At 35.3% G+C, this 25,803-nt stretch overlaps 1 protein-coding gene across 3 annotated transcripts in view; it reads right to left on the bottom strand.

Annotated features, from left to right (window-relative positions):
- PPP1R13B (protein phosphatase 1 regulatory subunit 13B) overlaps positions 1–25,803 on the bottom strand; it is a 67,987-nt gene that overhangs the window by 12,184 nt on the left and 30,000 nt on the right. For 2 of the 3 annotated variants that reach the window (XM_021528906.3, XM_077783939.1), the window contains exons 3-9: positions 23,813–23,932; positions 22,274–22,341; positions 6,145–6,246; positions 4,941–5,115; positions 4,371–4,567; positions 2,456–2,620; positions 1,472–1,652 (exon numbers count right to left, since the gene is read on the bottom strand). In XM_021528906.3, the coding sequence (XP_021384581.1) occupies positions 1,472–1,652; positions 2,456–2,620; positions 4,371–4,567; positions 4,941–5,115; positions 6,145–6,246; positions 22,274–22,341; positions 23,813–23,932 (1,008 nt within the window). The remainder of the gene's footprint in view (positions 1–1,471; positions 1,653–2,455; positions 2,621–4,370; positions 4,568–4,940; positions 5,116–6,144; positions 6,247–22,273; positions 22,342–23,812; positions 23,933–25,803) is intronic. The other variant, XM_077783940.1, reaches the window with a different exon arrangement.

Genomic DNA, 25,803 nt, shown 5'->3' with positions numbered 1-25,803 from the left:
TCATTCAAGTATCTTCAAAATAATAAATACAAAGTCAGTCCTAAGGCAGAATAATTACTTTTATAATATTAAAAGTCCTGAGGTAGGTCTAGAAGTGGGTATATATATCTTGGGAGGTTGATATTACAAAATTGTGGTTTTTAGTTGGTAAACTTAAAAGTTAGGAACTGTTCTCTTTCATATGTGGAAGAAGGATCCACAAATCTGAAAAAAAAATACTGTTGCAAATCTCTACCTTCAACTCCACAATTAAGTAATTCCATCTTCTTGAGACTTTTCCATAAAACTACAGGAATGGGGTTCGTACAGATTTTGAATACTTTTAGCTAATAAAGGTATTGCTAAATCACTAATATCAATGGGAAATATTGGAGTCTTATTTTTAGGTTCTGTTTGGCCAGTTTTACTTTCTGACCTTGGGGCTTTTTTGGGGGGGTGCGGGAAGGGCATTTCTGACATTCTTCCCTACAGAGAGGTTCAGATTGTCTTCTCCCATTTCTTCCTCTTCATCTGGAAATCATGATGCGAATTTTTGCTGGAATATGCAGTTTTAAGTACTTGAATGTATGTGAATATTGCAACAGCTTTTATCTCCTAGACATTCCTTATCCCCTTTTTGATTTCTCCTAGGAGACCAGGTAAAATAAGTCCTATGGTTAGACCAGTGGGATCATGCATTTTTATTCATATTATGTGTATTTTCCTAGCTGATAATTTCTTAAGAATACAGATTTTTTTTAAGGTATAAGCATACAGGTGAGATTTGCTGGAATTGAGAAGTTCAGCCTCCAACACAAATTAAATAATAATTCTATTTGAAAAATGTAGATGGAATTATTAATAGTGGGAGGCATGGGAGCCAATTTCAGACACAAAGTTCTGGGGTGCTCTGGAGGGGCAGCTTCTTCGCTAAATAGGGCAGAAACAAGTAAACAACATCAATGTTATGGTTATTCCATTTCAGAAATGCGTCAAAGACTAGAAATTCCCACATCCCTGATGGAGCAAAAACCCCAAATAGTTTTATTCTATTTTCCTATTTAGTTTCCTTCTGAGAAGTATTATTCTTATTATTTACTCATTAGCTTTGTTTTACTTGACAAAAAGCAACATACTGTAAATAGTTATATATAAGAGTTTTCCACAAAGTTGATTTCATGATTATATTCAAACACACAAACTAATTGAAAAAGCTATTAAAGACACAAGACAGAATCTGTGAAGAAAACATGCTCCTTCTGGGGATGTACCAGACAGTAAAATTTCAATGAAAACACTCAATTTCCTAAGAAAAATTCATGGAAAGAAGCAAAAATGTCACAGATCTAATGACTGATTAGATTCACAGAGCAGTATTAACACATCTGAAACTTGCCTCCTCCCCTACACCAATTATCCAACACTGGGTCTCCTGTCCTTTATTGCCACTTTTCAAACCATATGTATTGATAAACATCACACAAGTACTTACCAGATTTTGATCTTCCATGTGTTGAGTTAGGAGCAATGGTGAGAGACTGGGGCTTAACTGGATCTACTGGTACAGCATAAGTGCCAGCACTTGGAACTTGGATGTAAGGTCCTACTGCTGCCACCCTTCCTGAAGCACTCAGGGATGACTGGGGCGATGAAGTTCCATTAATACGATTCAACTGAAAACGACCAGACAAATTGAAACGTGAATGTCCATTTAATCCAGACTTTCTGCATGAACAGGGAGGTCTAAACTTAAATTACCTAGAATCATGCACTGTACCTAGGACAACTTAATAATTAAGTTACCATACTCTACACTTCCACAAAAAGAGGGAAAAAATGTGGTAGAAAGCACAGATTTTGTTCCTTAAAATCAACACCTCAAAAATTAAATTTTTTAGTCACAGCACACACATCTCTTGTAGATATCTATATCTCTGTAAGGTCTCTTTTACTGTGCCTTTCTCAAGCAAATGGTATAAAATGACTTCTTAAATGATCAAATATGTATGTGTTGGGTTTTTTTAGAGCAGTACCTCCACCTAGTAATACATATGGAAATCCAGAATTCATTTCTTAAAATCTTTCTGAAGCTCCAGAAAACAATTAAGTTTAACTTTATCAAACTGTTATATTTTTATCCATTTTTCATACTGGAAGGTAAGTATTTTATAAAACCCATTTTTTTAATGCATTCATACTTTTAAACACATAGCACATAGTCATACTTTCCTTCCTAGATATATGAACTTTTCTGACTTTGAATATAGTACTGTATGTGTCATAAAGAAAAATAAATGGAAACATATTCTGTCTACCAGTTTTTGGACATCTATGAGAAACATTAAAATAGTTTTGAGAGACCTGCTACTTTTGTCACAGGTAACTGTATTACTTGAGTGGGAAAAAGGGAGACTCTATGTAGTTTTTATAGGCTCTTGATAAACTGAAGTGTGGCCCTTTTAACAGTTTATCTTACAGGAATGTTTTCTTTTTGACGTGCCTCAACTTTTTTCTTGTACAGTCGTTCACGCAGCTCATTGATTCTCTTGTCCATCATGGCCACTTCCATATTGCGTTTGTTCAGGAGTTCTTTCTGCTGCTGGAGCTTGGAGTTCTGCTCCTGGTTAAGCCTGTTACGGATCTTCAAAAACAAACAAAAACAAAATAAAACCCCACTTGCTAGGACAGTTCTTGTTCTGTCTCTTGGCAAATTGGTTTTTAATGCAGTGTTAAAAAAAACCCAAAGGAATCTGGATCAACAACTTGTTTTTGTGTCTCTGTGCTTCCACACATCCTGTCAAGTTAGCATCTGCAATCATGAACAACTCTCAGAAGAAAACAGTGAAAAAATACCCTAAAAAAGTAGTGGATGCCTATTAAATACATACAGACTGCATCCCATTTACAGAAAATGGATTGAGGAATTAGTCAGAAAGACATTTCAGAAAATTTTACTGTGAAGAACTAAATCACAGAAAATGGTTGTTTAAAGTTAATGCTTACACAAGACAGTTTGTCTATCATGAAAACTAAGTGATACAAAACTTGTAACAGAAATTATGCTATTGGATTCTGTTTCCAGTTCCACATGAGACTATGTGATGTCTGGAAGGTGTGTTAACTGAACTGCTAGTGCAGGGGCTCTGCACAGATTTTCCTCTCTGCACGGGGATTAAACTGAAACCTTCACAGCAGTTTTCCAGTACGTTATGAGGTGGATTACTTTTATGGTTTAAATCAACCATGACACTCTTTATAATTATTTTTCTTGCTTTGCTGTTGGCATTTTTTCACACCTTCAATAACTCAGACATTGTCTCACTGTTCCAATTTTCATGGTAATGCTACAAGCAAAAAACACCTGAGGCAAATTTAAGTCTTGATAAACACATATAGGATCATTGCAAAGCACAAGAGAGGAATCTTCATCTATTGAGCATCTTTGCACTTAGAAATACTCAAAAGATATATATGCCTTGTATAAATGGGGAAGGGGTAAAAACAAGGACACTTAATCCTAATGCATGAAAACAGGATTGATTAATTTCCATGCTGTATTTGATAATCTAAATAAATTATACTAATTTTGAAATTTAAATTAATTTAAAAATATATTAAATATATTAGAGCTGTTATCTTGATCACAGTAAAGCACGTGAGTAAATAAAAAAAGCCCTCAAAGCCCTGATACATTAGGACATAATTTGACAAAATTTCAATGTAAATTGGATACTTAACTACTCGTGTGAGAGCTACACTCTAGATATAATAATCTTCTTGCAGGAGATATACAATATTGATTCCAGGAATACTGTGTGAATATACTACAACTATGTTGCACAATCTAGTGCAGGGAATGTAGTGCAGCTTGCATTTTTAATTACTCTATTAAAATGTGTTAATTCCTGTGTATTTTGTTTATTCACACCAGACAATATAGGTATACTTTTACAATACACTTCTAAAATTACAAAAATCTCCAAATTAAGATGATATGTAAGTGAGCTTGCTATACCTGGGTATAGCAAGTGCAAGAAACAAAAAAACAAAACAGAAAAAGTACCAAAAATAGTTTCAAAATTTTTTGAGAGAGATTAAAACACATAATAAATTATGTGGACTTCCAGTATTTCAGTATTAGAGCCTGAGAAACTCCCTTCAAAACACTCGCACATGTTGTATCATTACATGTATAAGAAACAAAATAGTTTTTAAAGCTAATCAAGTTCTTTCTGAAAAAAGGCTGTATGCCAACTATAACCTCACACATTAGCAGCATTCCAACACCTCTTTTATAAGGTGAAACAGAACCAAATTGCCACTCATAAGACCAGTAATAAAACTTTTTAAATCTACAGTTGTAATTCAAATAGCATGTTTTCGTTACTTACCTGTAGCTCTTGATACAACTTTTTTAATTCTACTGCTGCAGGCCCTGTCATTTGTCCATTGTAAGACTGGAACCCATTCAGTTTCCCTTTCCTTAAATCCTCCAGTTGCTGAGTGAGTTGATCCACTTTTAACACTGCAGCCTGAAGCTCCTGCTGCTTTTCCTGGAACATGGCACTTATATGCTCAATTTCAGTTGCTAAAATTAACAAGACAAAAATAACAAAAACCTATTAAATAAAGCAGAAGTTGTTAGTTTTTTAATTCTACAAGTACTAATAAACACACCACACTAGCTTTACATCTAAAATACATATAAAATATTTGTACTGCAAATTTGCTAACAGTCATAAGATTTCCTAATGGTTGGAGAATAGACTTACTCGGACTATGTTTGACTATATAAAACTAACAAAAAGTTCTGTTGCACACAAATTTCATGGAAACACAGAACCCCCATAAAACAGAAAACGTTTTACCTTAAGACCTGCTTCAATGCTACAGTGACTTAAAATATAGCATTATCTGTTAGTCATGCAGTGAACAGTAAATAAATTAAGAATTCCACATACACAGATTGCCATTCATCATCTTGCTGTAGTCCACTTGTCCTCTCATGGCACGGATTTTTTTCAGCTTTGTCTCTTGGGTTTCAACACGTTCTTTAAGTTTTTGGAGCTTTTCACTCTCAGAAACAGACTGCTGCTGGCGACGTTCTTGCTGCTTCAGGTAACGCAAACGTTGTTCCTGACAAAAGAAGGTTTTAAACAAGAGAAATCTGTTGCTCATTTATTTAAAAAAAAACCCAACACATTAACTTAGAAAACCTTATCATTTTGATCAGGTTTTCTACTTCCACAAATCAGAAAATGTTGTATTTCATTGAAATATGTACCAGCCCTAGAAAAAAGTCTTTAACATCAATTAATAAATCTGTTTTAGAGCAGAGATTCAAGATTCTTTTAGACAAAAAATAACATATTTACATAGATATGCGAATACAGCCCTAGTCTGAACACTAATTCAAATACATCTGTGACGCTTCCTCTGGCATTTGTTTTCTGCCACTGTTAACAGTTTTCTTGCTATTGGCAAAATAAATTTCCAGTGCTGTTACCCAGCTTTCCAAAGATGACAATGTCCAACAGACCATTCTAAACAACATGACCTGCTGTACAAAAACGTTCTATATCTAAATAATAGTTCTTCTGCTGGGCACACAAGGAAAAATACATTTCTTAGTATTATTTCCATTAAGGAAGAACAACAGAATCAGTAGGTTGACTCTTAGGTACTCTTAAGCATCAAAGGCTGCTGCATAATACTTCAAACAACATCAACAACAATGTCAAAACCATTAAACCCCCACCCCACTCTTGCATACTTAGACTCTTCTGTCTCTGAGATGTGGAAATGCAATATATAAATTTTTATGAATTTGGCATATTCTCATCTCACCCCACTATTATTCTACTGAATGAGCCACTAAAGATGAACATGAAGTCAAGCCTGTTCTGCCACAGATCATGAAGGGGGCCACACAAGAGAGATAAACAAACCCTAGCAATATTTTTATAATGACACATTACATAGGCTGTTCTAGCAGTATTTATGCCAAAAGATTGTGCACTGCATAGGCTAAGATTATTCTGGTATAATGATGGATTTCTCAAGCTATTTCTTGAGCTCAACTGAAACGACTTAGTATGTTTTTCTCTATCCACAAAACTTATGCTTGCATATATTGAAAAAAATGGGTCTGTATATAATTATTACCTTAGCAACCAACATTTGCTGTTGATTTTCAATCTGTTGCTGTTGTCGGGCAGCCATATCTTGCAGTTCAGAAAGAGTGAGCTCAACACGTGGATTCCCAACCTGCAGAACAGAAAATGTTCCACAAATGTGCTGTGTATCAGGGCATTCTGACCAGACAACCTAAAATCCCCATTCAGGAAGGTTAAAGGCTCCTCCCAAGTCCTCAGAGGAAGAGGAATGATGGGCACCTGTGAAAGAGTGAGGAACATCAGAGTAGAAAGGGGGGACACAGACCATGCAGAGGGGCAGAAAAAGTAAAAAGTGGAAAAGTGGATGGAAATGAGAACACTAAGAGACAAAACAAACAAGAAGAGAAAAAGAACCCTTATCCTACATTTAACTACACTGGCACACAGTCCTGGTAAGGCATACATGATAACACACAGGCAAGCAGGATTTTAGGCAGCAGGAGAATCTGAAGCTGCTTTCCTTTCCTAGTATTTTCAGCATAACTGCCTTGGCAGTCTGAACTGCTGGTTCACATTATTGACCTAGCACAGGACAAGACTACATGAGAAGCCTTAGATAAAGGGTCACTAAGTTCACATACAAAGATGGTGAAAATTCTGATATATTGGGCTCATTCAGGGTAAGGCTCTGTGAAAAACGGTCTGTACAAGTGAAGAAAAGTAAAGCTGATCCCTTTTGGATAAGCAAGTGACTACTACTTTGAATGAAATGCCAAGTATTGGCAAGGATCACCCTTTTACATTTCAAAACTAACAGAACCTACAAAATTAGGATAGAGACACAAACGATGAAAATTCTTCAAAATTCATACCATATGTGTGACCAAATTTAATATGTTTTAAAACATGAATGTATTGGTTCAATGTATCCATAATTCTATCAACAAATACAAATTATGTTTTTACACCAAATTACTTCAACCACACTTTTTATAGGCAATCTCAAATGTATCAAGAAAAATTTCAGAAGCTGACATTTTCTATTCAGAAAACTGAAACTCATAACCTTAGAATTCCAGGGTTTAACCACAACTTCAGAATTTCCACAGAAAGAAAATACCAGTCTTTAAAAAATTATACTGCAAAGTTCAGAATGGCCCAACATCTGTTTCAAAGTGTTTACATGTAATTCAGTTCATTTATTGGATCACTGTAAAAGCTGGACTACTCTTACATTTCAGTAAGCAATGTAATTTTTTCACAAAATTACATGACTACACTATTAGTAAACCAAACAAAAACTACATCACTTGCTACCCACAATACAGTCAATACTGCCGAAAAAGAAAAGATAATTAACTATTTTGGATATATTGATAAATAATACTGTTTCAAATGCTTATAAAATGGAATGAGGTTTGAACATTTTACAGACATACAGAAAAAAAAAAACCCCAAACCCAAACAACCATCCAGTGTCCAAAAAAGATCACACATCAGATTATGGATCTGATCACACTTGACCCCACAGGAAAACTGATTTAGTTGCTCTGCTTTTCTGGGCCCACCCTACTGATACCCAGCATGTATAGCCTGCAGTACTTGTACTTACCTCTCAGAAACTTCTTTTTGACATCACATTATCTCAAGCACTTTGAATGGCTTTTTTTGTATTTCTACATTAAACTCCTACATAAGTATCAATTCTCTAACCAATGCACAATGCAGAACTGTTTCTTTAAGCTTCATTTAGGAAATTAAAATACTATTTGTTTTAAAGTAACTGAATTATTTTTTTCTACCTGAATTAATATTTTCATGTTGCTGCATATAATTCTTCAAATAAGATAAACACCAATCATTAAAATTAGCCAGATTTGGTTCACTAACTTTTAAAGCTGCTCCATCTTGGACACGATATAGACATGTCAACTAAAATCTTTAGATAAAGTTATTGTCCCTCTTTGAACATTTCCCACTGAGTAAGTTATGAAGTGAAATTATAATGCTTACTGGAAATGAAAAATGAAATTCCTCTTACTAGTCAACATTAATGAAAAAATTTTAGAGTAGAGCAGTAATTAAGAGAGGTGAAGTCCACTCAAAATAATAATTTTCTATTTCAACACAAGGAAAAATTAGAACTCAGTAGTGTGTACTTTTTTTATTAGCATGACTTATGCAGAGAAGAGTCCTTCCCAATACTCTTTCAGGGCAAGGAACTTGTACATACTTGTGGCCACCAAGAGACATTTTATTATTAATTACTGACTGAAAGGCACTAATTGGCTAAGAAAGTAAGGAAGCTTCTCCAAGTGCCATTCACAAACCAAAATGTGCTTACTCGAGACAACAAAACAGAAAACCAGATGCTGCTCTCAAAACACATTCAGGCTCTGCTGGCTTCAGTTGGCATGTAAAACTGCCAAAGAAACATAAACTTCTACATCTGTTTCTGCTAGGCTTTGCAGGCAATTTGTACAAGGGGCTCAGAATGGCATGGTGGCTTCCCTCTGGATCTCTGATTTTAGAAGTTAAAAGGGGAGGGTGTGTGAATTAATAGCATATTCTCAATACACATATGTGTTTTTTTCAGAAATATGCAATGTGCATCAGACTAGGCATAGTTTTCCCAATGCTTCCTTTCTTTCTGCTTTCGTTACCAGCTGAAGTTAAAAACATTGATAGTCCATTGTATTTCCAGGAGAAATTTTGAGTATAACACTGTCCAAGAAAGAGATGTTTTATTCCACTAAGTAATCTTGCTAAAAATATATCCAGACTCAAAAAGTGGTATCTGTATAGGGATTGTGAGCATTTCAAAGTACAAAAAGGCATTTCATCACATGAAAATGAAATATTTTCTAAATGGATAATGTAACCTGGAAAGAACAATGACAATAAGAAACTGGTTTGTAAAAGCAACAGAAATTAACAAAAAAACCCCAACCCAGTTTAATCTATGAGCTCAGAATTTTTACTGCTCTAAACAGGCATATTTGGAAGTCTCTCTCATAATGCCTGGTATTGTATTATTTTTTATCATGTAAAATATAGATTAATTTTAAAATTAATGCAGATATTAGCATCTCCTTGAAGAAGCTATTAACTACTGTAAAATGTTCCATTTAGAAAGTCTAATGTCTAATAACCTTTTATAAATGGCAAAGCACAAGAACATTGGAAACTATGATAATTAACCATTTAAATATAAACACCCTATGAGAAATCTTTTAATGTTCACCTCACTGAATACCAATATGTATCCCTTTCACTTCAAGAGCTACACTATACTTAGGGAAAAGACATATAGACAGCTGAAGAAACACAGCCTTGAACCTGTAACTTCACTCGCAGTTTTCTCCTTTTCATCCACATGGCAAAAGCAGCAAACAGAGTGAGCAGAAGTCCTCTTCAACACCAAATCAATTCTTTTCAGACACACCGCTGCTGGTTTCAGGTCTCCAAATCAGCACAGCTTCATTTTTGAAGCAGCATGAAAAACACTGAATCCTTCTCTTGTCGAGATCTAGTTAAATTGATTAGTCCAGAGCACTTCAGCACTTTAGTTGAGTCTGCTTGTAATGATCTGTATGCAAACCCCACCACAGAAAAAAAGCCTCTCAATCCTTCTCCAGAACCTCAGGCCACGCCAGGCAAAGACAGCACTGCGGTTTCAGTTCTTTAATGAGGTTGTTGGTTTCTCAGCTTCTTATGTTTGTGCTGTTCCTAGTAGTTATTAACAATTCCATCCACAAAGTCAAGACACTCACCTCTCATAACAAACACGAGCCTATCACATTTAAGGTGCAGACCTCCTCCTTTCTCCTGCAGCAAGGGAACCAGACCTCCTACAGAACCGAATTCTGAAGGAGGTACTAAAAAGCCACTACAAATACCTACTCCTCCAGATTCCAGAGATTCATTTGCTACATGGTGATACATCAAAGGAGACAGTTTTGCTGAATTGTAAATTTCTTTTCATTGATTCACAGCAGCATTTACACAGGGATGAACTCCTAAATGAAATGCCATAGAGCAAACACTGCATTATTAGGCACTGAGGAAGTATCCTGTATGTCTCACATAGGCAAGAATAATTTACACCTATATTCACCAATTTCTTAATATTGACGGGGATCTTAAAAAAAATATACTTATGGTATTTAACATGCACTTTAAAAGGGCATGATGAAAGATAGCATTTGTAATGAACTCCAGTTTCAGCTTCTGACATCACCCTCCTACTACAAGCTAATATTTTACCATTTGATGATTAATATTTTTGAGACAGGTGAGATGAACAGTACAATAGTAATTAAACAGTTTGGAAACCAGTTTACAAGCAGCCCCAAAACAGCTCATACCTTAAGCATTTAATTAAGGAAACAAACCTCCTTTAATATTTATTTCTACATATTACTCTTGTCACTTGGAAAATTTATTTTCTTATTTCTCCTTCCTTTCTATGCTCTTTAATATCACAAACTCCTCAGTCTACATACTTTTGGGCTATTATGAATTGCTTACTCATTGGCAACTCACAATGGTAAATGAAAAATTGCACCTGAACTTAAAACATTTCTTTGACAAGCAGGATGTATTATAGCCAAGGGATGGAAGCAATAAGGGCAGATTCCAGTGGTTTTTGCCTTTACTCCCAACAGAAAACTCTCTTTTAAGAGGAATCTAATTATGTCAATATTAAAATAAAAACCCCATGAGACCAACCTTTTGAACAGATTATTTTTTAAAATATGATAATTGGGATGTGATCTAATTTTATGCTCTTTTTCTTTGCCTCCACCCCTTAACCCATGAAGATACTAATTTTTGATAATTTTCTAAATTTGCACTAGTAAGAACTTTGAAAATAATAATGAAACATACACTGTTAAACATACACTGAAGTTCACACTGTTACGATTTCAATAGAGCTTTAAAGGAAAACCCAAATATTCAAAAGCTTTACAGATCACCATAAGGACCGGAGGTCTCATGTTTTGGTCCAGCAACACCCAGACACTCAAGCAGCCAGTAAAGCATAATATTACCAACTAATTGAAAATGAATAGCAGAGTAATACAAGAAGTTACTAATCATTTCCTGCATACTATCTCTTTGGATCTTTTTCTAGGTTTGCAAGAACCACCGTGTCATTAGCGTCCCTTATCTATTTCTTCCTTCGTTTTAGCTCACACCCATCTCCCACACAAATCTTCTGAAGTTCCCTTCCCAAAACCTTGCATGAGGAACCACAGGTTCAAGTAACTCAAACTTCCTGAAACTGGCCAAGCTCCACCTTCTCCTGTGCATATTCCTGCACACTCAGTCATGTACTATGAATTCTCACATATTTTCTAGTCTTTTACCTGTCATTCACCCCCATCACCTCCATCCTTTCTCCCTCATTTAGTACTTATCTTCTTGTACTTTGTTCCACCACTCTGCTCCTCTCTTATCACAGTCAGAAATTAATCTGAGGCTAAACCACCAACTGCCAAGGTCAATGTCACTTAAAATGTGAACGGCCAGCACACAGAGTTTAAAAAGTCTGTGCCTTAGCTTCTACTGTGGAGCCCAGAAGAGCTGGTTCTGGCTTTGGCCATAAAAATGGTGACCCAGAAAGTTTTTGCTTGTGTTGCACTACTTTCAAACCCATATTCTCTTTCTGTCAGTATTCAACCAATTTATTAAAAAGTCAGTACAGAGCAGCTACTGAAGATAAAGCAGCAGATACCCCAATTGCAGCCCAGCTCCACTGTTTAGTCTTTACATAGGCTGCCACTCTAAAACTGTTATACAGATAAAGAAGATTTTGGTTGAATGACCTTTATAGCAAAAACAAACAACAAACAAAAAGCAAGCAAGCAACCAACCAAACAAAACCAACAAAACCAAAAAGGAAAAAAAAACCACAAAACAAAAAAATCCCAACAAAACCAAACCAAAAGGGCAATCCTTCTCTGAAGTCCTCCACACCTTCCTTTCTGTGATAGTAAAGGTATCCATATCCTCAAGGAGAAAAAATGTGAAAGAAACCTACATCAGATAGGTCTTATATGAAAGTATGTGGCCTCCTTTTGCTCTCTGAGGTCTATAGGAGGAAATGGATCATCTGCTGAAGATTAGTGATTCAGACCTCCATAAATTTCTGAAATATACCGACCCTATAAAATTCAAGGTTTTTAATATATCTGTGACCATATTTTCCATAAAACCTGATCTTAGTGACACACGCAGCAAACAACTTGAAAATCCTTTGTCTAAACTCATGTGTAATGCTATAAAAAGACAAAAGGAAGTATCTGTTTATATTTAAACTAAAATAGAGGTTTTGCTGATCTCGACATGGATGATGTTATTTCCAGTTTAGTGGCTTTATCCACAGCTCAGCCTTGCATTTTTTTTAATTGGGTCAGAAACATGCCGATAGCAGAAATCCATTTTAAAGAATCCAATGACAATAGCACGTGCCTTTTTTTAGTTTAATGGAAATGAACAAGCTAATTAAACCCAGAAAAGATATCCAGAATATTGGGAATTAAAGAAAATCTACCTAGTGTATACTCTCTATTATAATAAAATAATACTGCAATTAACATCACAAACAGAATTGGGTAATTTTACTACAAAATCTACTATAAAATATTACTGCATCATGCAAATAAATACACTGACAGCGTCTTATAATAAAGTTGCTTCAACTGTATCACAGTTTGCTGAAAAATGTCACATTATCTATAGTTGATAAGAATCTTAACCTCTCTCAATCTACACTGTCTTGTTAGTAATTCCTCCAATCTGCTGATGCTTTTGAGTCATTCCATAATAAAATGTTTAAAGTCTACTCAGTATAATCTACAGACTCCAGATTTCCTGTTTTCCCATATTACTTTCTTAGTGAGGCTGCTATTTTAAGCAGAACAGCTATGAAAAGACAGAACTTAACAAAAATGAAAACAATGTTAGAATAGATTTTCAAAATTATAAATGGATTTAAGCATATATTGAACATCTGCTACATCTGAAATAGACTGCTTTATAAATTACTTCTAGGAAAGTAGCATCTGAAACTTGTTTATTTAAAGCACTACTTTCTTCCTTGTCCTTGCAGCCACTTTTAAACAGCCACAGAAATCTTAAGCATGTTTATATTAATTTTAGTCTTGGCTAAAATACCCAGTAGCTGATTTTTAATTAAACATCAACCTCATACTCCTAAAAAAAAGCATCTTAAAAGAGATTCTGCATTTTTGTTGAACTATCAGTTGTATACAAAATCTCAGACCTTTTTACAACACCAATCCTTCTACTCATAGTGATTTTGAGTCATAGACAAGTTACAATGCACATTGAAAATACACTGTCAGATCCTTTAGAAATGGTCTCGGAACTATATTTTTCTGGGTCTTTTCTAAAAGCAACAGCTTATTCTGATAGGACTGCTAAGGATACTTAAAATGCAGTTATCGTTAGTGTGAATAATATGTTTAGCACCAATTCTGTGTTTATTCTGCCCTTGTTTTAATACAAAGTTTTTCTATGATGTAATACTGTTCATTTTAGAATAGTATAATGAAACATTTCTAAACAAAAGCACTGAAAATAAATATCCTGTAACTGAAAGATGTGTTGCGACCTTAGCATACAACTTGTACTTCCCATAAAACCAAACTGTCAAAAGCAAAAGCTGACCATGACATTTTGAAGTAATGAGCTTTTGATAAAGTCTTAAAATGTAGGAAAGATAGCAAATGCATGCAAGAAAAATCTGATAAATTTCAATTCAGAGATAAAGTGCTACAAAACCCAAGCTGGTCTGCATTCTGTCCATGTGACAACTAAACACACAATCATTTAAATTGAAGTGTGAAAGCTACACAGCACTTAAATAACATGCCCAAAGTGCAAAACAAACATATTTTGAAAAGTAATTCATTACCTGTTCACTATTTCCCCATCTAATTGCGAGAGAGCACATCTTTATTTCGCAGCACTGCCCGTCAGCTGTAAACATTTCCAATGCTTCAATATGCTTCAGCTCCATCTTTCTGCTATTTTCTGTCTACACTACTGGTTTAACAGTTTGTTGTGGGCAAGCCAAAACAACAACCCTGCACATCTTATGAGTTCCCGCATGGCTGTTTGGCTCAGTGCAATCAATAGTAGGTAGGATGCCTTTTAATCTTATTCCATATGGGATGCAGGTTTCCCCAAACTCTATCGATATGAAAAGCTGTCTCTCTGCATTCAGCAGCAATCAGCTAACGGAAAAGGCTAGTGGATTTTGCCAGCAGTAAAACACCTAATCACGGCAAGATCAAGCCAGATGTCAACTATAATCAGCTTGATTCATTGCACTTTTCATATTCAATGGAAAATGTTGAGCAATATGTAGTTCTTTCACAGTTATCAGGTTAAACTGAAAGTGTAAGACTATAGACAATTTAGCTTTAAAAACACAAGAATTATTTGTTCCTTTGTATTTTTGTATTATTATCAATGCTGGGCCAAAATTGAATACCAAAGAAACCATAAAAATCATTGCTTTTTGTATGCAATTTTACTGTTTAAAGTGACAGCAAACCATACCACCTGAAACTTAACAAAGAGTTTCTTTATTAACAGAGACTGCCTAAGACAAAGGGCAAACAGCAGAGTTGGAATAGATACCACTATCTTATGCAAATAAACTTTCCAGTGTTTGCTATTTGCTTTTCCCTATATAATTCAGCTTTTTCTTAAATCTTCTATGCAATAAGATGAACATATGAGCCAGAAATAAAGCTAAAGCATGTGTGCAATAGCCTAAATCAAGAACCAGCAAGTCAGAGAAGACTGGAACAAGCCAAAACCTAGACCTAAGGATTTTAAAATATTAAAAATTACAGAAAATACTAAACCCCATTAACAATTTTTATGTATCTACAAATCAGGATATTGTAGAAGATAAAACCCCAAAATATTAAAAGCGGTAATTTACCTTGTCAAACTCAGGAATACAAGTTCACCCTCTCTTCCTTCTTTCAAGAAAGTAATTCAAGCATGATTCACTGCACTTATACAAGAGATCCAGTCAAATGGGTCTCCATAAGAACACTGAAGAACTCTATGTCCAAGCACAATACAGTGACTATTCCAGCTGAATAAAGAGCAGGTTTATTTTTAGCAAGCATGCAAAGGTATGAGCTGAAGAATACGAACATCCACTGGGAATATGAGAAGAAGAACAAGTTTAACTCCCTGGCTCCTAAATTAGCCAGAGGGACTTTCATTTTTCTCGGCTTTGATCCGAGGAAGACTGCAGGGGGAACAAACTTAGTAACCATTAGATCTGGAGGCAGCTGCAGAAACAACAGAGAAATAGAAAGGTTCATTCGCCCAGGGAAAACATGCAGGTGGGAAACAGGTATGCCTGGTGTCCAGAGGCAAGATGGACAGGAAACTAAATGAGCAAGTCGGTGAACATGGAAAGGTGTGTCAGAGAAAGGAGGCCACAGCAGCACTGCATGAGAAACACCACAGAGACCATGGAAAAGATGAGAGAAAACACTGATCTGCAAATGTCACAGCTATATAAAAGACAGAACTCTAACTATGGACTGAAAATGTACACCTGGCCTGGCATGCACCAGTAGAGTCTCCTGCTCTGAACTGAAAGCTGTTCAGAGGCAGAGCAACAGTCCACACTCTCAAACTTTCACATTTAAGCTCCTATAAAGATCTAGAGAAATAAAGGAAAGGACAAGTCCCAAATTCCTTAAAATAACTCAATAATAAAATATTTGATTTAACTAAAAATGATACTAATGTGACTGCAAAAGGATACAGTGCAGGTGTAAGGGCTGCACAGCAACACTTCAGAAAATTAACTAGTCTTTAAGTAACATTTACTTTGAGTTTATGAGTGCAATGTTATACAACAGCTGAAACACTCATTCTAAATTGTTCTAACTTTATATAAGAGCCAAGCAGCTCAGCATCTGTATGTGCAGTGACAACTGGAAGCAATTCTTCACATGTTTCATTTATTTAGAAATCCAGGGAAAAGAGTGAATTGTATTGCTCCATGTCCACAACACAAAGATAGGAAAATAAATAGAGATTAAACAGACTTCTCCTCCTCCCCCTCCCCTGGATATCTGCAGCAAAGTATTTCTGTAAAACTGCAAAGCCATGAGTGAGGAAAAGCAAAGCTAGACCTGTAAAAACAGGAACTAGAGTAGAGTAAGTGGTGCAGTTTAGGTATTTTCTCCTCTGCAAAATGGGAACACATCTGTTGGTTGCTCTCAACTAGAAAATCACATACTCAGTTCCTGTAACTTGATGAACAGAACTCTCTTTGATTACCAGGGGAACAGCAGAACTACAAATCTGTACACTACAAGTAAGTGTGTATAAATGTCTGTGTGATACAAGTCTGTATACTGTGACTCTCATATCCACAGCCATCTAGATAGATATCTGGTATCTGGAGTGACAGAGATTAAAAATTACCTAACTACATGGAGAAAAAATGGAGGAAAACAGTCCGTTCATAAGGGTCCAAGTGGGTTCCAAGAATGCTCCCTGGTCCAAACTAGTCAAATAATACTTAGACTCCTTAAACCAAACAAAGTCAGATGTTAAAAGTGAGTATTAGTCATAAACTAATCCTAACATAATTAAAATTGTAATAGGGAAATAATCACAGAGTAAGCAGTGAAACCTATGAAATTATTCTCATAAAACCTAAACATATAGTAACTTTGTCCATTATGGACTGCAACATATTAGAGATTGCACAGGACAAGTCAAAATACTGTTTTTATGACATTCCAAATCCAAGAAAGATGTGATTCTGTCTAAAAGGTCTATAAAAGGCCTCAGAGGGAGTTATGAGGTCAAGAACATTTGAATTCCCTACAGCTTCACAGAAATTCTTTATATGGGATCACACAATTATTAGCCTTCTAGAGATGCTCCCCTATATAACTATCCTTTACTGAGATGTGAAAAGACTCAGATTTCTAGTCTGGCAAGAATTTAAAAGCTATTTGTATGCATTAAAATTAGCTTTAGACTTTAAATTTTTTTCTGCTTCCTAATTTAATTTTTTTCCTTTAAATCCTTTAGTTGGATTAGTTTTTCTATTTTTTTTTTTTTTTAAGAGCAACATACTGCCAGCTGTCTGGAAAATGCTTCAGACAGACTTAAAGAACTCTATCAGTCTATGGAGAATCCAAACTCTATTAACTGTGACCTAGGAACTGAACTAGGAATTTGAGGTGCAAAAGGTTGCTGCAGGGGCAGCAAGGCTTCCCTCTCTAACAGATAAACAATTTTCAGAATCTGTAAAAGGGAACATCTCTAACAGTAGGAGTAGCAGACAAGTTTTTTGTCTCTTTAACAAAAGCAACAGAGAAATCTGCAGCAAAAACTGGGAAAACTTGAATCTGATTTAATTACCCTTTCATTAGAAGGTCAAAAGGTTCCAGGAAATATTTCTTCAGGAAAAATAATTTTCTGCAAACTGTTAGAATTGTTTGTGCCTAAATTGTTTTAAATCATCTTTTAATTGAATTATTTGCTTTGACTTTGCTATGAGACCCCTGAATCTAAATTTCAAGAACATTGTTTTCTGTTCATTTTAAACAAATTTGATTAAAACCTGTCTTATATGAATGGCAGCCCCTTCCAAGCTCACTGTTAAATGTTATAAACAGAGTGCTTAATACTTACAAGCTTATATTAAATTGAATTTGCAGCTCAGCTTTGAAGAACAACTTCTATCCAGACTAAGCTCTTTATCCTTCAATTGTTCAAATGAGAAACTTCAAGCAGGTACATATAATGTATTTCTCATCTGAGTTTATTACTTCTGTTTAAAATGGGGCTTGTTTGCTTTTTTCCTCACAATTATATTTGTTATATCTTCACCTGACAGGTTATGGAAACTTTTATTAATTTGTATGTGCAAGAATACTTGTAAATGGCCCCCTATAACAAAATGTACATTAGATGTTTAATGCCTTTTTGTCTGGTCACACTCATATGGATGAAATGGTTAAAGCTAATGAACAATATATAATTTTATTCAGGGATTTTGGCCCCATTTGTAAATCTATCTAATCTCTAAGCATAGACTGGGACAAGTCACACCACAGGGACTCAAAAGCAGTCTAGCTTTCCTGCTGTCATGATGGAGTGGAATACAGACTGCATCAGAGGGTATTCATACTCCATCAGCAACCATGTATTCTCTGAAATTAAATCAGTGCTACAAAAAACTGCCTTGTGTATACATGTATGGAGAAGTTTTAACACAGCTGTTAATGGAATTTCCCTAAGAATTCCCTCAGTGTAAGACTCTCCTTGTACTAAAACAGCTGGACCACCTGTTGTTATTTTTCCTAAAAGCCTGATTGAGACACTAACAAAATAGTGAGCACGAGTTCTGTTACCTAATCAGCAGAAAACTTTTAATAGTCAACTTATTCTACTGGTAACAGCTTCAATACTAAGAAAATTTGCAGGAGTGTGTCTCTGGTTTGGGGTGATGGTCAAGTTTTTTTCCTCCACACAAATTTCTTCTATACTAATGTTAACACAAATTCTGTAGTGAGATAAAATGAGGTTCCACTTTGTATTTCTTGGCAAAGGCTTCAGTCAGCATCCATAAGAAAAAGGTTTATTGATATCGTTCTCTCTGAATCAGGGGAGAAATTTGAGAAACAGCAAAATAAGTTTAAAAAATTGGCAGCAGAGACCAAAACTGAGATTTTATTCTCCCCATGTAAATTATTACATATAAAATAGTTTATATTTAAAATATATTATTATTTATCTATAAGCAACTACAACAAATGTGTATTTCTTCATAAACAGACTGCTTTCATTACACAAATCTACTTTTTATTCAGTCCAATACATTTGACTTCTGGCACGTTCCTGTACCACATCCTTTTTCCCCGTCGCTGTACTACCTCTGTTTTCTCATCTCCAAGAAGTTTCTGGGTTATCTGATTACCTTTTCATCTGGACAACTGTCATCATCCAGTCAGTGCTCTTTCTGGAAGAGCAGCATCTGATCCACATCTCCTGTTGAGGGCTGGCAGCTCAACCGGGATGGGACTCCCCAGTCCCTCTCCTGTCTGCCACTGACCCCCAGTGGTTTCACCTATATTTGCTCTGCCTCACTGTTCACAGGCTGCTGCTGCTACTGTGGAATGATGCTTGGATCATGCTAGGATATCAGAAAGCAAACAAGACCCAGCATTTCGATGACCACTGTTTCATGGCCACCAATCACAGAATCAAAGAATGATTTAGGTAGAAAGGAGCCTGTGGAAGTCATCTGGTTCAATAAGCTCTGATTGGAGCAATTCAGACTGCTCAGGACTTTATTCAGCTAGATCAAAATTCCACAGACTCTGTACAGTCTGTTCCAATGTCTGTTACTTTCAATGATAAAACATTTTTCCTTTATTTATTTAGAATTCCCCTTGTCACAGCTTGTGTTCAGATCCAATTGGCTCAGTTACACAAGCTAAAGAAAGGAAGCAGAGGAAGACGCAGCTGTTCTCAGAGAGGAGAATCCCTCCTGAGACATTGTCCAATATCCCTGGCAAAAGGAAATGTTTAGTTATGTAAGTCTGATCTTCACTCATCTGTACCTTTGTGTAGTGGCAGTAAGAGATCAGGTCCCAACTACAGCATAATTCCACTTCTAAGAAAGAAAGTTGTAAACAAAAAGAAAACCCCAAAAGGTCGCCTCTGGAATAAAAGCACCTGTCAGTTCACAGCACCTCACTGAGTTTTTCCTTTAGACTTTGTTTTGCAGAATGCAAAGTTCCCAGAGGAATACTTACAGGTAAGTATTCTTTTACAATAAATGTTTCACTGCTGGAAGAGACCTAGCCTATTCTATTTTTAACTTGAAAAATAATCTAATGAAATTTAAGCATTTACATAATGTGATTTTAAGCTAGCCATTATTTAAGTAATTGCTGATCAAGCACATATAATTTCAAAGAACATCAACAAAAAAATCTCACTGCATATGACAAAATGCCAATTAATAGAATAATCTAAATTTAACTGGATAGGTTGCCCATAATTTTTTCCAAGACTATTGGTTCAATCAATAAAACTAACATTCATCTTAATATTTTCTATGCATATCACACTTGCAGCTCTACCCAATATTAAGCAAAAAATCAACTATTGCATCCTTAAAGCAGGTACACATAATAAAAACATACCTGAATGCAGAGTATTTGGTAAAATCTGAGCTGTCTTCAATGTTCCATTGGTTTGTGTTGATTTTAGGGCTAGTCTAACATTCAGCATGCCAGCAACAATGAATAAGCCTAATGCATTACGTAAGTGTAAGCTGATTAAATCCTTGATCCTGAAGCCACCTCTTTTTCCCCCTCCCCCTCTGATTTAAAACTTAGCACAATTGAAAATCTTAGTTTCAAACACTTACAAAACCTAATTTGTACTATTTTTAGCATAAAACCCACTACAATTTTACATTACTATAACGCCCTCAGGTTTTAGTTTTTCTTCTACTTTCATAAACCTGGTATTTAATACATTCTATTTCCCAAACCTGGTAAAAGTCCTTTTTGAAGTGATCAGTTCCCCAACAAATTTTAATGTTGTGGCCAACTTTTGGGATTTTAAAAGAAAAGAAAATAAGTGTCCTGAATGGAATGAAGATAGAAGTTATTCAAGTTATCAAGTCTGAGCTTTATCCATAAAACTCAGAGCAAATTCAATTCAATATAGAGCCATGCTATCATAAAGCTTAGCCCTGCCAAGAAGTGAGACTGTAAGGCATTCTGCACATGCCAGTCCTAATTTCCAAATATACCATATCTCAAATGTAGTGCCTGAGCTACAACCCCTATGGAGGAGTAGATCAGGGGAGGTCACAAAAGAGTTATGTCCCCCAGCACTTTATAGCACCATGATCTCACTACATTGTCAATATGACAATGGCAGCAGGATAAACGGATCCATGCAGCAGAGGGTATCAGCCAGTGTTCTCTACAGAAAAGGAATGTAGAAAGCAATACATGATTAACTGTTTTGAATAGCGAAAAAATTCCTTGCCCTAGGTCCACATGCCATACACCAAACAAGCTGCAAAGAGCTGCAAACTGAACAATTCTGTTGCTACACGGGAGAGCGTGTGATCTTTAAATGTTAATTATCAGGCAATATAGAAGCACAGAACTGTCAAGTCTGTACAATTATTTTTAAGATTCTCAAATTGCAAAAACTGATTTATTTGCTTCTAAACTTTAAGTATTATTTTACTCTGAGAATGAACCATATGCACATTTGTAAAGTGACAGTGCTTTATTGAGACAATATAACTATGAACTGGTGAGTTCAAATGTGTTTATTGAAATTTTAAAATGTTTAAACATAGCTAACGATAGCTGGAGTGTCTTAGTAAAGGCAGCAGAATGGTCCTGAACAAACAAGAACAGACTATGCTTCGCAGAATCTTCATTAGTATTGAAGATGAAACAAGAGAGAAGAAAGTAAGGAGATTTTCAGCTCAGGAGTAGAAGGCTTTTAAGCCATGTTAATTTTGAAAGAGATATACTATGGTTTATGTAGAAAAGAAAATGTTCAAGCCAGGAATCACAGGTTGCCTATGGTATGTAATTTGTATTTTAAATTAGAAACCTAGTAATATATTAGTTAAAAAACCTCCATGTGTAGAAATGAATCAAGTGCATAAAAATAGCATAAAGTGATGGCTCTGAGGGGTATGCAAGCTCTTCTACCAGCATATCCTCATATTTCAGCATATAACAGTATATCATGAATCAATACCAGTAAGATGAATCAAGGAAAAGATATGTGGACAAGCAATATAAGTGTGAAAGAATAATGTAACTTGTTTTTACTTCACACAGAATAAATACAACAGATTAGAAGGTGAATTAATAAGACTATGGGGCTTCTCACATCACGTAATTTCTTTCTAGACAGAAAATCAGAGTGATGAAAAAGACACATTGTGCCATTCACTTTCTAATAAAATCAAAACAAAACCAAGATAAATATATTTTTCCCCAGTTCCCATCATAACGCACCTCAAAAAGTAATAATTTCTAAAACACAAAATATTTGAGTGGCGTTGATCCAAACCGTTAAGATTTATTACTTACCCCATTCTCTGTTCGTTTCTCCACAGGTATATTTATACCATTTCTTTGATTTTGGGCTGGACGTCCACCTAAAAGTAAAGCATCACTCTTAGTGCAAAGTTCAGTTTTCAACACAAATGCATTTTACCTTCGAGTCTGTTGTCATATGTTATGAGAATTCTGCTCAAGAATTTGTATCAAACTTTTACCTGTCAATTTTTATTCTGCTAGTTTCAACATTTTCTTAGTAAAGTTACTTTTTGTAAGCAGTGAATCAGCAGAAATAAAGCCTTTACTTAACAGAATTCCTCAGTTAAAAGTACAAACATGCAGCTCTATTTTCCTGACTTCTCTTTAGGAAGAATGTCAGGAAGGGCAATGTACTCAAGGTTTATATTTTGTGTTCATAAGAAGCAGTAGCTTCAACTGAATACATTATAAATTAATATAGTAGAGGAAGCTTTTCTAATGTCTAACTTATAAACAACGTTAATCTAGAAATCCATCCATAGCTCAATGATTAATTCAAAAGCCTTGCAAGCATGGTTCAGGAGCAATGCTTTCCTTGTACATTTAAATTCTTTGGCTTTAAGTCTATCTTAAAATTCTTAACATTATATTTGTATTGCCCAAAGGATAACAGACTATTTTACAAAGTACGTAATTAACGAAGTTCTCTCACACATTTTTGGGTCTGCTATTTCTGCATTCAAAACAAGCAGGCAACACTTAAAAATAAGAGAAGCCTCAGCTGAAAGCAACAAGGACTCAGCAAAGACTTGAAATCCTGTTGTTAAAAGTAGTCAGATTAGTTGAATGAGTCAGTAATCTGTGCATGCAAACACATCTCACTGAGACACCTTTCCTGTCCTTCAGACAGTCTGACAGACATCAAGTCTATAATTCACAGCCTCAAAACTCTTCTCATAGATTATGCACAGTCTACACAGTAAGTTAGCTAAAACACTTCTATTTTTTTATTCCAGTCTTTTAAGAAGCCCCATTTCACTGGGCACCATTTCATATAAACACTTCTCCTACAGAACCAAGCAGACCAGCAATTTTTCAAGATGCAAATTTTCATGACTATTAAATATACCTACATCAAGTACTGAGAAAGCAAAGGCACAGAAACCTCTGCCAGTGATGTCTGTAAAATAGATCTGAGATTTTAAAGGAGGCAAAGGAGTTTAACAAGTCTTTGTGCAACTGAAAGAAGAAAAAAGAACCATTCTACCCTCTCAAAATGTAGGGACTTTCAGTAAGAAAAAACTACATCAAGTCTCTAATATCCACCAACTTTTTTGGATCCAAATTAAGCAGAATACAAACAGATCTTACTATTACTCAACAGACTGGTAAAAATTATTCTAAAGAAGAGAACTGGTGCACAAGAACTAGAATAAAGGTGCCCCTGATCAAGGTTCAAAATGGCTTTGGTACAAGGAAGTTGTATTACATATAACCACTGTGTTTCACTGAACGAACTGAAAACCAAAACGTTTCAGAAATCTTTTAAAATCTGTTTCAGTCACAACACTACAGGATAAATGTACTTACTCTGTTCATTGCTTTCAGCTGGCGACTCTTCATGACGAAGAAAAAATTTCACCTCTTCCCTGCGGGGGCCCCACTTCTGTAGGTGGTCATACATCATGTGGTCAAAGGGTATGGGGCGCTCTAGAAGACCAAGACCAAAAATACCTCATCACAACTCCTTAAAATCAAGCAGGGCGACACAGAACTCTTATTAATATTCAGAATGTCCTTTTTGGTAACAGTTCAATCTATCTGATGTATTTTGTCTTACACAAAATTCAAGAAACAGGCACGAACTGGATGTATGGTATTAAAAGCTGACCTGTTACTGTAACACAGCTCACTGCTCCACAGTGAGCAGAACCAGTTTGCAAATCCGTACCAGTTCTTAGGAGCCCTAATTTAGGAAATAGCAGCTTTGCTTCCCATCACCACCAAATGGATAATTTGTTCTACTTTAAAATGATTCATTCAATTTGAACCTCTGGATTTCCACACAGACAAAAAGCCTTAACATTATATTGATATTTCATCTCCTAAGAACTTGAGCAGGTACTCCCACTCTAATACACTTTGCCAGACACTAACCTTCAGTATATGCAGTATATGTGCAATTACTAGACACTCCTTGAACAGATAAAGACTATGTTCTTTGCAACAGTAAGTGTCTTTGCTTTCCCCCAAGAAAACATTTGCATATTTCTTCTAAACTGATCATATATTGTTAGTAAGAGACTAAACACAATACATTTAGTATTTCAAAATGAAAATATGTTTAAGAAGACAAGTTTTTCACTGCTTCCACAATTATGCTTCCATTTCTTACCAGGTATTTTTATTCATATAATAAAATCTCCATTTTAAGATCGAATACTAGACTAGCTAAGGCACCAAAATACATCTTCTAACCAGAATAAAATTTTATTATATTATATACTATACTTTGTTGTTAAAAGCAAAATACTTTTGGCCTCCAAAACCCAAACCACACTATCTCCTATTGGGAAAAGTACCACTAAGTTTGTTACCCATTTCATACTTCACTCACTTGACATGAGAAGACAAAATTATTCATATAAGAGAAATCTTGGGAAAAAAATTTACAAATATACCTTTATGTAACAAAATGTACCTAAATTTATATACATTACGAACTACATAGATGTACATGTCTTGATGCTCTTAGGATACTTAATTGTTAAAAACCAATACATTTTAATAAATTGTTTTACAATGCATTTAACACAATAAACTTTTGTCAAAATATGTCAAGTAGGTATGTGATTAGCCACAGTTAGATGTAGCTGCTTTCAGTGGGAAGAGCCATTCAAACCACAAGCTAATCATATTCATCAGGTGACTGGTTACTTATCATCCTTAAAAAAATACCCTGCACCCACCAAAAACCCAACTCCCCCAAACCAAACCAACAACTACATTTAAAAAGTAGATTATTTGCTTCACTTCTTCCTGTTCCTCACTCAAGTGGTATCATAGAAACATTGTCAATAATGTTTAAGCACACAAGAATAAGGTCAGTAGCTTATTGCTACTCAGTTCTTGAAAAGGAATTTTAAAAGCATGATTTTCAGGTTTTTCAACTCCTAAAGTAAAGTAAGGTTTCAAGTGCTTTGAAGCATATCCACTAAAATTGCAGCATGAGTCTTCTAAAGATCACTGAATGTAAAAATATTTAAGTGGTTTAGTTCAGAGACTTTAGAACACAAGATATGAATCTTTAGGAATTTCTCCCAAACAGAAAAATTGCTAGGCAAACCCAGCTGTAACAGGGATGGACTAATTATGGAATGGTGAGGAGTAGCTGCAGCTTCACTCCTGGTTGAGCTGGTCTCCCAATAAAAGTAAGGCCTGATCCCAGGAGCTAGTCAAAGTAAGAGGTGTCATTTACATAATGCACCTTCAATAATTACAACTAATATTTTTCAGACAATGACAATGGAAAGAAATGGCAAAGACAGTTTTCTACTGGTTTAGCAGTTCTTTCACAAAAC

Source organism: Lonchura striata, chromosome 6 (genome assembly GCF_046129695.1).
Source record: "Lonchura striata isolate bLonStr1 chromosome 6, bLonStr1.mat, whole genome shotgun sequence".
In the NCBI taxonomy this organism is placed as follows: Eukaryota; Metazoa; Chordata; class Aves; order Passeriformes; family Estrildidae; genus Lonchura; species Lonchura striata.
Note: the sequence above shows the minus strand (reverse complement) of the source record. Positions and strands in the feature narration are given on the sequence as shown.